Here is a 13,161-nt window from a genome sequence, read left to right on the forward strand (position 1 = left end):
AAACTGCTATCTCTTGTCTTAACTATGAAAATATTAAAAATATGAAAACAAATCCCTCTTCAGCTATATTAGCTCCCTTGTGCTTTGCATTCAATGAATATTTCATGATTTTCAGATCACCCATGAGTTACAAAACTCCAGTCCTTTTCCAAAGTTATGCTCTTTCCATAGATTATCTTCTCATATTTTCTCAGTCTAGCAAATGTATTCATCTAGACTAAGTTAAAGCATCATTTTGTCTGTGGACATTCTCTTGACATTCCCAGGTAGATCAGGCTTCCTTTGAACATGCTTCTATTACTGGATAATGCAATCTGTTTGTGTGCCTCCTTCCCCATTATTTGAGAAGAAGAAATGTGGCTTATTTACTTTTGCATTCTCATCTCCTAAATCTTGGCCCATAGTAAATGCTAATAAGTGTCCTTTGAGTGGGAGAACATGGTTTTAAAATGAAAGATTTGTCTGGTGCCTGGATGGCTCAGTCAGTTAAGTGTCCTATTTCAGCTCAAGTCATGATCTCATGGTTCCTATGTTCTAGTCGAGCCCCATGTTGGGCTCTGTGCTGTCAGCTTCCAACCTGGAGCCTCTTTCAGATTTTGTGTCTCCCTCTTTCTCTGCCCCTCCCCTGCTCATCTCTGTCTCCTAAAAATAAATAAACATTACAAAAATTTTTTTAAATGAAAGATATGTCACTATTGAGGGATAATGGATTGAATTTTTAGTATAAATTTCATCTCACTCTTACCTTAGAATGGGTTTTGGAGATCTTTTCAAATGAATACATACATGTTTTATGTTGGAAACATAAAGCTAGTCAAAACTGACTCATCCCTAAGAATATTCTTCAGAAATGACAGAATTTTTTTTAGGATCTTGGATTTTTAGAAACATCAACCATTTTAATGCTTTTAGCTACATGTCCTTTGTAGTTGTGCTAAAAGTTCTCCTAGTGACCTAGCACTTGTGTTCTGATTTGTGTTTGCTACACATGTACAGTGGCTCTAAGTTTCCATTTTGACTTAACAAATGCTTTTGTTAATAATTTTGTTGGCAAACATGACATCCCCGAAGAAAGTGATTTTAGTTCACTGTAACTTTTAACAGAATATTTGGATGAAAAAGACCTGTTCCGTTATGAAATTCTCACATACACTGCAACAGCTAGGTTTGAATGTTTTTCCCATGTTTGACATGACCACATGATCCATAGGATATGGTTCACCATTTGGCAAAACTGACTTTTCAAGAACAGAGAAGCATATTTTGCTAAAAATAATCTTATAACCCAAGGTCAGGGAGCAATTGATAAATGATGTGCAAATTTTTATCTCTTTTATCTTGTAGCTACACATCAGTATCACATATTTGGGGAATTATAATTCGTCATGCAAAAAAATGTTCTATGTGGCAACTTCAAAGACAACCTGCTGAGAAACCAAGAGAATACTTAATAATGCTCATGAACAATGAGGCATGAATGATCAATTGAAGGTCTTCCTGTTTAGCTATTGATTATTCTATCATGGCAAGTAACTTCAAAACCACACACAGTCTTTTGAACATTACCTTCATCTCCTAATATTTCTCCCTATCACCAGAAGAAAATTACTTTTCTTGACCTTCCATAACAGGCAAATGTATTTTGTATTATTTATTGATCTTATAATATAACATTCTTGGGAGGGTAAATGAAACTTATCAAGTTCAAATGAGTTATAATTGTAGGAGCCTTAAAGGTAATTCTTAAATCCTCTGGTGCTTCGTGGAGAAAAAGATGTTCACTTCTTATAGAAAGAAATTCCAGAACATTATCAGGACTTAAAAATTTAAATTGAAAATCAAGTTTTATCTTATACTTGTTAACATTATAAGGGGAAGAATGCCATGTGGCAAATATCCCTTAACATCCAGAAAACTAGCAACTTGTAGGTAGGTTTCACCTTAGCTTACCAGTTCTCATGGTTACTTTCTTTTTCTAAATAACAAAAGGATTCTAAAAATTAGCTTTGGAACAAAAGAGGAAAGCATACCATACCATACTCAATGAATACCATTCAGATATGATTACAGTCTTCAAAAATGGCAGTAGCCATAATGCAATAAATAAACCATTTATTTTGGAATCAGAAGGGCCAGCATAAGTTACTATTGCCAATGGTGCAGGGAAACGATTCCACTGATTCACTATAGCTATTACCTATATTCTGAATAGAGCCAATTTAAAATTATTAAACTTGATAAATAAAACTTGTATATAGGCCAAAAATAATGAAAATGTAATTAAAAATATATCACAGAAAAATGAAGGCTGTTGTTCCTTGATATTTATTTTCCATATGGAAAATATGATTATATCCTGTGGCTCTTTTTATTGTCCCAAATTGTGGTCAATAAGCATTTCATGTATACTGGTTTCCCACTGCAACTGCCATATTAAGTTGACAGATCTATACTTGTTTCTTTTCTCATCAGAAGGCAGCAAAGGCAAAAGCTACTTATAAAGTTAGTTTATTTTTATAGTTGCCAGTTATTTTATTTTACTTATCCCTTTGTTTATTTATTGTATATTGGGCTTTATAAAATGAGCTGAGTGCTATAGTTGAAAAGATGCTTGAGTGATGTATGGAAGTGTTGAATCACTAAGTTGTACACCTGAAATTAACATTACACTATACATTAACTAACTAGAATTTAAATAAAAACTTAAAAAAAACGCAAAGAAAGTGGACATGCTCTTTGAGGCTGAGATTGGACAGGAGAACCTATGCACATGTATAAATAAATTGCTATTATATTGGATATATCAATTCAAAGGATCATAGACTTACATTTATAAAATAATAAATTAACACCCAAAAGTAGTCTTCTTATATTTGCTTTGATTCATTGCAACAAAGTATTTATTTGTTTTTCATTGAATATACAAAACATAAGGTGGTTAAGAACTTCAATAATCGACTTCTCTTGTTTTCTATAGTATCTTTCTTACGCCGAGAATTACCAATTTTTTTAAACAAACATTAATAAAAGTAGCACTTCCTTACATTTATGCAACACTTTTCCGAAAGCTTCGTGTTTCACCATTGTGCTCAATTTCCATGGCAACCATGTAAGTCAGACTTCTCCAAACTAAATATTACAAAGGCAAATAGAAAATCCAGATGGAGCTTTGGATCATTGCTTACCTAGGAAGATCAGTTGTATCTGACATGTGCTCCAAGGTTCAGTACTTTGATGAGACTCTCAGACGAAAGAGACAGTGAATGCTATTTTCTCAGCTTTCTCAAGGATAAGGATATCTGTCTTTCAAAACCTAAGTTTTGAGAAAAACAAACAGTGTTTGACACTTTCCTAGCCCCTCTCCTATCACCAACTCTTCTTCCATTGATGGGAAATCTTTTAAAAGATGTGTAGATTCAATATAATATCACTTTTTAAAGTTTAAACATAAAGAATGGGAATTAATTAGAGATTAATAAATGTTCATTCATTTACCTATATTTTTTGAGTGCCTCCTATGCATCATATACTGTTCTAGGCACTGAAGATGCAGCTGCGACAAGAAAGGTAGGTTTTTACTTTCATGGCAGTTATATTCTAGCAGGAGAACAAAACAATATTAAAATATAAGGGAGTTAAGATCTATAAAGAAAATGATATCAGGTGATTTAATTTGAAAAGGAAACACGAACATTTGAGATTGAGAAAACAAAACATTTAAGAAACATTGAGTATAAACTGCAAATAAAATTTTTCCTAATGCTTCATGAATCTCTGATATGTGCTAGCAACATGCGTAAGACACGCTAACCGGGGAGTCAGTAGCTATAAGGGACACGGTATAGCTATATCATATGATACTGCAGAAGTTGGTGGTACCCATTTGTAAACATCCAGTTTGACTTCACATCTGCCGATCAACAAGAACATCTAGTCTCTACTCACACTGTCAAGTTTGACTTCACATCTGCTGAGCAACAAGAAAATGTAGTCTCTACTCACATTGTTGGCCTCAAGCCTTTCTCCTCACCCTTCAATTTTGCTTTCTAGCCATACTGGATGATTATAATTTGAGGGCAGGCCAAAAAGTTTCTCTCACCCCTAAACTTGCACATTCCCTGGCATATAGCTGGAATATTTTGCACACTACACCATACTTCTTCAGGAATCAGTTCAGATGTCACCTCCTATGATTTCTTAAGTGTTTGTAGGTATCTATCTCTTCTTAAAGGATCCACCAACACACTATATGTATTCTCACCATTATTCTTACCACAATTATTATAATTGTACTTTCTCATAATAGGAGTATCTTAAGGAATAGGAATTATTGTTATTATAGTATCCACCACTAATAATTTATATGTTAACTGAAAAATATGTTTTTATTGATAAAATCATAAAAGTAAGAGAAAGGAAAAGTGAGATGAATTTTTTTGGTAACAACTTTATTTAAATATAATGTACGTACTAACAATTCCCCATTTTAGTGATTGGATATTCACAGAATTGTTCAACAATTAATAGAATCAGTTTTTTTAACTGATCATTACCCATCAAAAAGTCCCTGTACCCTTCATCTATCTGTGCCCCCACGTTCATCAGTCTCACTGCTAAGCATTCACTGATCTCCTTTCTGTATCTATAGGTTTGTTTATTTTAAATATTTCTTGTAAACTAGAACATCTAACACTTGGCCTTTGGTGACAGGCTTCTAGTATTTATTATAATATTTTGAAGGATTATCTCTGTTGTAGCAGGTATCAGTATGTAATTTGTTTTATTGTTGAAAAATATTCCATTGTATGACTACATTTCTATATGTCATAGGGCCAACAGTAAAATCACACACACACACACACACACACTTCTTTATATGATAGTTTTTTGAATTAGTTAACAAAGGAGAAGAAATATATACTTATACTCTGTTTTATAATTACATATTACCTTTACCAGTGCTCTGTGATTTTTTTAATGTGTTTTTGAATTACTGTTTGGAGTCACTTACTTTCAATATGTACAATTTCCTTTATTATTTCTTGTAAGGTATGTCTGCTATAATCATTCTCTCAGTTTTTGGTTACTTGAGATTTTCATTATTTTACCTTATTTATTTATTTATTTATTTATTTATTTATTTATTTAAGAGGGAGACAGTTTAATTTAGAAATAAGCTTTAGATGGTGTCCTGATCAAATGGGAACTGAAGGGCCCAGCTTTGGATAGAAAGGCACTCATGGAGAATTAAGGGCCCCAACTGGGGAGGGAAGAGCATGGGAGCTGGTACGGAGAGTGCCACAAAGCTGGTCCTGTGCTCAGCAGGTACTGGCAGGGTCTGGAGTGATGAGTGGAGCGGCTCTCTCAGGTAAGGGGCTGTGCTTCTTACTGTACTTGCATTTGCAGCTTCTACTTAGAGCTATCAAAATTCCAGCGATGCACAGGAGCCCTCCAACAATCATCCCACCCAGCTCCAGGCTTTCCCAGTCATAAGAGAAGGGACTGTCTTTATCCACCAGGTCATTGGTTTCCAAGGCAGGCAGGCCTGCCCGTGTGAGGAGAAGGCCCCAGGTCACTCTCTTCATGATACAGCTTCAGGGCAGCGCTGAGAGCCAGGTGCAGCAAGCAGGTTTGGAGAGGCTGCTGGAGCTGTCTATTTTACCTTCATTTAAAGGCAGTTATAGTGGATATTGAATTCTTGGGTGGCAGTCTTTGTTTTTAATACTCTGTGTATGTTTTTTCACTCATCTGATCTCCATTGTTAATGAAGAGAAGTCTGCTATTACTATTGTTATTATTCTTGGGGTTTCCTAGTAGTTGAAGAATTGTTTTTCTTTTCTTAAGATTTTCTCCTTGTCTGTTTTTCAGAATTTTTACAATGGTGTATCTGTGTGTAGATTTCTTTGTGTTTATCCTATTTTGAGTTTTATAGGCTTTTTGGAATGTGTAGGTTGTTATTCTTCAATAAATATGAGAAGTTTTCAGGAATTACTTCTTTGAATATCCTTTCTTCTTCTTTATACATATCTTTTTTCTGGCATTCTGGATATGAGGGTATGTTGGTGTGGTTAATGGTATTCCATTTTCTCTGAGGTTGTGCTAATTTTTCTTCATTCTTTTTGCTGTGGTTTTCAGATTGCATAAACTCTTACCTTTTTCAAGGTCACTGATTCTTTCTTATGTCAGTTCAGATCTACCATTGACCCCCCCACTCAGTAAATTTTTAATTTCAGTTACTATATTTTTCTTTTAAAAAAATTTTTTTAACGTTTATTTACTTTTGAGACAGAGAGAGACAGAGCATGAATGGGGGGAGGGTCAGAGAGAGAGGGAGACACAGAATCGGAAGCAGGCTCCAGGCTCCAAGCTGTCAGCACAGAGTCCGACATGGGGCTCAAACTCATGAACCACGAGATCATGACCTGAGCCGAAGTCGGACACTTAACCGACTGAGTCACCCAGGCACCCCAATTACTGTATTTTTCAACTGCAGAATTCCATGTGCTTCTTTGGGTAAGTTCTATTTGATAAGACACTGTCATTATCATTATGGTTGCCTTTGCCTTTAATTCTTTTAACATAGGCAAATTTGAAGTCTTTGTTAAATCCACTTTTTGGTCCCCTTCACAGGTGGTTTCAGCTCACTGCTGTCATTCTTGTGTATGGGTAACACTTCCTGTTTCTTTGGATATTTCATAATTTTTGAAAACCGGTCATATATTTAAATAATATATTGTATATAATATATAATTATACAGTTATAAAATAATATGTTGTAGTGACTCTGGGTACTAGTCTTCCACTTGGACTTGTTACCTGTTTTATGCTTGTTTGTTTGTTTAGTAAGCAGCTGAACAGTTTTGGTGAAGTCTATTTCCTCTGTGATGTTAGTCCTGAGAGGACCTGTGCATAATCACTTGGACATGTGCATAATCATTCTGGGATCACAGTTGTCTTAGCAGGCTTCTCTTTGACTATTGTTGCTTCCCCCACTGACCACACCCAGCTGTTAAGCTTCACTAAATCCCAACTGATTGCTCTCTTATTTTCAACAATGCCTTGGTGAATAAATTGCTTCATAGACTATTCCAGGCATAGTTTTTGAGGTCAATACTTGAGGTTTGTTCTGACCCCAGGAGGGCTCTTACCTGTCTTTTCCCCCTATTTCTTTTTGGTAAACTAGTTTGTCAATAGTTTAGCTTATATCTCTAGTTAAACTACCAATTTTCTATTTTTTTTTAAGTTTATTCATTTTTGAGAGAGAGAGACAGAACGTGAGCAGGGGAGGGGGAGAGAGAGAGAGAGAGAGAGAGAGAGAGAGAGAGAGAGATGGAATCCAAAGCAGGCTCCAGGCTCTCTGAGCTGTCAGCACAGAGCCCGACGCGGGGCTCGAACTCACGAACGATGAGATCATGACCTGAGCTGAAGTTGGACACTTAACCGACTGAGCCACCCAGGCGCCCCTTAGCTACCAATTTTCTATTAGTGGCTTTTCAACAAAATCTCCACTGTCTTTGACTCTTTCTTAAGCTTGCTTTTGTGTGTGTGTTGGGGGGGGCGGGGGAGAGCTTCACAGCTCTCTGTTTTATGGTCTTATTTTTCCTCTGGACAAATCTCTGAACCAGGGCTCTTGAGATGGGGCAAGGACAGGGGTATGTTTCCCTCTGTGTGACAATCCTACTTTAGGATTAGGCTTTGTGGCACAGTGGATTTGGTTTTTATTTGTCTTCTTCACTTGTCCTGCCTGGCATAGAAACTCTTCCCTACAGATAAACCAAGTGAAGACAGTTGGGCCCCCAGTGTGCTCAGTATCTTTCACAAGTGGAGACTAGGTGTGAGAAGGCAGCTCTTGACTTTCAGCTGCCCTATCTGGAATTTAGCTTCTGTAGTAGATAGCTGGGGGAGGGCATGAGAGATGTTGACAGCTGCTCCTCATGATAATATACCCCAAATACTTTAATTCTTGACTGGTTGTTGGAAGACAGGAGTCCTGTATTCTTCATTACATAGACAAGAATAGAGTTTTTATTATGTTAGGCTGGGTTGGAGAAGGGAGGGATCAGTTTGTAGTACAGATGCCACAGATAAGTCATTGTTCTTTCTGGGTTTTAGTAGAATTTCTTGATTCAAATGTTTCTTCATTTGCTGTATGACCTTATCGCCATTTCCAGAGAATTTAAATATATTTTTTAAATAATTTACCAGTTTCCCTCAGAAGCAGGTTCATGTAGAGCTCTTTCCTTTTACATTCCAGAGGTAAATACTAAATCTGCTTTTTAAAATGATGATCTGGAATACCCTGGCTGACATATGTATTAATATGCTAAGGGACTTATGCACTTTATTTCTGAGACTTTAGTCCTGAAGTTCTGTTGATTACAATGAGCTCACAGTGATGAGAATGCTTTCTTAGTAGGGGCATGTTTATTCAACTCATTGACTAGTCCTTTGAATATCAGTCTTTCAGTCTTCTTTACTGATTTGGATGCCTGACCTTGCAAACAACGGATGAGTCTTTCAATCTGTTTGGGCTTCCTGACAATAAGACCCTGAAACGCCTATAGATAGCAATGTCTGTGCCTATACCTATCTTGTAGGTATCATCACTGGTATTAGAGCATGATGATAAAGATAGTTGTTTGTACTGATGTACACATCAATAGTACTCAGGAATGGCATCTTGGAAGCTGGGTGTTGCTCAAACATATCAAATGGGAATTCTCCTGTTCTTGAGCTCTCTGCTCTTTCTTGTCTCTGATATGTGACAGGTGTTACCAGAATTTTCAAACATATAGAAAAGTTCAAAGAATATTAAAATTTTACACACACACACACACACACACACACACACACATCCAAAATCTAGAGTTAGAATTATTATTTGTTATTATGATGGCTAAGAATATATTCAGGCATACTTTCTTTGTTTACCTCTCTTGCTGAATCCTTAGAAAGTAAGTTGTATACCTCAAAATTCCTTCTCCCTAAATTCCTAAGTATGCATCTTCTAAGACATTACTAGATCACAGTAGCTTTTGCTACCGCTTCAATATTTCTACCTAAAAGAAAACTTCCATATCTGTATGTATTTAATTTGGGTTGGGTGGGGAGTGATATCCTTAGAAATTTTGTAGCAAATAGAGTATTTTGGCTCTTCAACAGCAACTTGAGGGCTCTGATTTATTTGTATACAAAATTCATGCCCTTGTTGAAATTTTAAAATAATAGCAACATATTTTAGGATGCAGAATATATGTGTGTGCATGTGTGTGTGTGTGTGTGTGTGTGTGTGTGTGTATACATGTAGGAATCAGACCATTTCCAAACACACACACACACACACACACACACACACACACACACACCCCTGACACATTAACAAGTTGGCAGATTCAATGTAAGGTTTTTTTTTTTTTTTTTTTTTTTGGTATTTGATTAATGACATTAAAATAATGAGATCAACTGTTGAGTTTTTAGTAGTAAATACGTTTTAGATGTTAAGTAATCATGGATTTAAACAATGAAGTTAATAAAGTTAATTTAGTTCAAGAAACAGAGACTTATTACCTTAGTTTGAAAATTGCATTTTCCCCCATGAGCAAATTTAAATGAGCTCCATTGGCTGTTAAGCCATTAATCAAGCCTTTATTTGTATTTGGTGAATGTTTGGCATCATTCAGGTAACCTTTCTGTAGATTATGTGGTATCTGCTCTTTTGCATTTTCTGTTTTAGCTAATGAATGCCAACAGTCATGAATAGTGAATTTGAAAGTGATCTACTATTTTCCTCTAATGAGTTAATTTTTGATTTCTCAACATTAATTTTTTGTTATGCCTCAGGTAATTATGATTAATGGCAAAAAAATCTTTTTTTTTTCTTATTGTTTCCCATGAAAAACAATCCCCCTCACTGTCAGTGATCTGACTGATGCTTGCTTGCTACAGTATGAATTTTGAAGAGGCTCTTCACTTTTATCTACAGGGTGAGATTTGTGAAGTTATAGATGGCAAGAGTTAGGGATGACGTTGAATGAGGATGCAAACACAGAAAGGCATAAGAATCTTTATGATTTGTCCTCCTTTCTTTTGATAGTTTTTATAGTCATTTAGCTGACCATTTTGATTTTACTGTTTCAGCAAGAGAAATGTTGTTAACAGCCTCAGCAGGCAGAAAAGGTGAACAGTGAAATACAGTTTCAGTATTTATATTAGGAAGTATCTTAAGGAATTTGTTATGCTGCTTTGACTAATTATACTGAGCTGAGAATTACCTTATTATTACTTTATTTTGTCAGGGAGTGGCTTTTGTGGGAATTGTTCCTGATCAACTGCCAGTCACAACCTGCATGCTGGGCATCCTCTTGTCATGTCCCGGAATGCCCAGAATAGGCAATGTCTGCGGTAGAAACACGATGGACTCCAGAGGGTTAAATTAAACATGCCTCAAGATTGCAAATGTAGTTGCCTGTATTACAGTAGGTGGCAGTCTTTTCATTTTGACTAAACTCAGGACCTGAAATACACACAGAGACAGGCAAGGCTGGTGTTATGCATAGGTGCTCACTGTGTTAGGCATGTGAGTGCCCATAGTGGCATGATTTGGGGACATTGAAAGATCTTCTTTGCCTGAAAGTAGTTTTCTGAACAGGTGTCCATATTGCCTGAAGTCAATAGTTGTTGTTTTTCGGGGCCTTTAAAGATCATTCAGTTTAGTATAGCCAGCGAATGGATTGAACTTTAAGTATTTGTATTTGCTAAAACAGCTTTTTTTTTTAATTTAGTGACAATATTTGAGGTATAACTCTCAGGGACATGCTTAAGTTTGTTGGGGTCCTTGTTTGTCATTGTCCTTGTCCTCATACCTACAACCATATTGTAGGACATAGTGAAAAATAAGTATATTTTGAATGAAACTTTAGGTCTTATTTAAAAAACTGGATTTATTAGTGAGACCTCTGTATAATAATCTTAGTACTTTAGTGCCATGATAAATGAATCCACTGCTTCAACAAACAAATATGATTGTTAAAGCGGTAGATTCATTTATCATGGCATTGTCAGAATTTAGTTTTGAATGATTGTATTCAATTTATGAGATTGTACTTAGAAAATGCATAATATATTTCAGGTTTAAAATTTCTATTTGAAAACTGATGACTTTTGTATAATAATAGAAAAAAGAGTGGGTTTACTAAAGATATGCTCATATTGTGTATATAATGAAAATAAGATGTGTATGGCTTATATTCCTCTTAGATTCTGACATATTTTTTAAAGAAACCAGAGCTACGTTATGTCTTGGGTAGTTTTTTAAAAGTAATCCAGTGGGAGACTTAGGCTTTTTGTCCTTAAACCTCTGAAGGGAAGTAAATTTATTAAATTTCAGTAAAGAAATATTTACTCATATGACTCTAGAGTCAAATACTCCATCTTTAAATTCTAGCTTTGAGATTTACTGACTGTATGACCTTGAGTTAGTGGCTTAATTTTTCTGTGTATCAGTTTTCTTATTTGTAAAATGGAAATGATAGCATAATCTTCTTGGCTTGCCATGTGAATTAAATGAATTAATGAATGTTATACCTGGGAGCAATGCCTGGTATATACAGTAAGTGATACTTAAGAGTTTGCTATGATTACTACTAATATTTCTGTTGATAATGCATTAGGTATGAATAATGTGAATACTGTACCAAAAGTGTATTAGGGTCTGGATTCAGGAGATACTTGGCAAATATGCACAACAAAAATGCATGCAAGAAGCAGAAAGCTGAGCTTTGATTAGCAAATGTTCCCTTAGAGCTGACAAAGAGGCACAATTATTTTATGGCTCTGCTTTGTTTCTCTTGGGTGTGAAAAATCAGAAATGACAATCCTGCTGAGCCTAATGAGATATTTCTGATACCTGAAGTCATATGCTGGCTTCTGTATGTGATATAAAGAATTGGACAGTAATGTTTATCTACAATTCAGATCCTTTTTTTTTAACTGAAATTTTACAGTATTTTGAAATGATCTGAAATTTGTAGGAAAGTACAATAAGTTTTTGTCTCTGTCACATTTGAGAGGGGCTGACCTGACCTGATACTTCCTGACCACCTAATAATTTAGAGTATGTTTACTATGTGTGTGTGTGTGTGTGTGTGTGTGTGTGAAATGCATTACTTTAGAATATTTTTGTGATTACTTCTGGTTTTGAAAATTGTCTTTTATCCTTTTGAACAACCAGAATATTGGCCTACATGCAGTACATTTCCCATTCTCTTACCTCATCATAATAAACTATAAAAATCAGGAAATTAATACAGATACATTGGCATCATCTGAACCTCTGATCCTATTCTAATCCTATACCAGTTGTCCTGATAATATCTTTTATAATGAAAGGATCCAGTTTAGAACTTTTCACTGCATTTAATTCATGGATCTTAATTCTCCTTCACTTTGGGGAAGCTCTGCAGATGTTTTTCTGGACTTTCATGACCTTGACCCTTTTAAAGATGAGAGTAGTTATTTTTTCAAATGCCCTCCAATTTGTGTCTGTCTTTTGCTTGCTTATGATTATATTAAATTATGCATCTTTAGGAGGAATATTGCAGAAGTGATGGTGTGCCCTTCTCCCTGGGTCCTATCAGGTGGCACACTTTTTTGAGATATGATACTACTAATGATGCTCACTTTGATCACTTAATTAAGTTCGTGTCTGCCAGTCACTCTTTATTCTTTGGAAATTAATGGATGTCTTGTGGGACTTTACTTTTTAACCATTACTCATCAAATTATGGAATAATGGTTTCCTATTTTTGTCAATGTTTACTAATCCATCACTTTGATTATTTTGAAACTCAAATTGCCTTTAATTTGGTCAGCAAGAGCCCCTTAAAGCTGTCCCTTATGTCCTTTTGACATGGCCTAATCATTCCTTGAATACTTGTTTGGTTTTAGGCCAAAAAAAGTATGTCCCTGGCTATTCTTCTATTTTCTCTGACTCAGTGCTGGAAGCAGTCATTTCTACAGCATCCTCCTCCTTCCTTTTGGTGAAAAATGGTGTTTACAAGCCAAAAAGTTGGGCATTATGTATGCTTATTGCTATGGCTGTCATTGATCCTAGGCCACCTCTGTAAATATGATACATATTGCACACATACATGTGTATACGTT

The 13,161-nt window shown here is 35.5% G+C and overlaps 1 protein-coding gene across 1 annotated transcript; it reads right to left on the bottom strand.

The window, feature by feature from the left end:
• Window positions 1-5,318: 5,318 nt before the first annotated feature.
• Window positions 5,319-5,585, bottom strand: LOC101088462 (FXYD domain-containing ion transport regulator 4-like). The gene has a single exon (XM_045056701.1). It carries the CDS (start codon window positions 5,583-5,585, stop codon window positions 5,319-5,321), a length of 267 nt encoding a protein of 88 aa, XP_044912636.1.
• Between the last annotated feature and the right edge of the window lie 7,576 nt (window positions 5,586-13,161).

This window comes from Felis catus, chromosome A1 (genome assembly GCF_018350175.1).
Source record: "Felis catus isolate Fca126 chromosome A1, F.catus_Fca126_mat1.0, whole genome shotgun sequence".
In the NCBI taxonomy this organism is placed as follows: Eukaryota; Metazoa; Chordata; class Mammalia; order Carnivora; family Felidae; genus Felis; species Felis catus.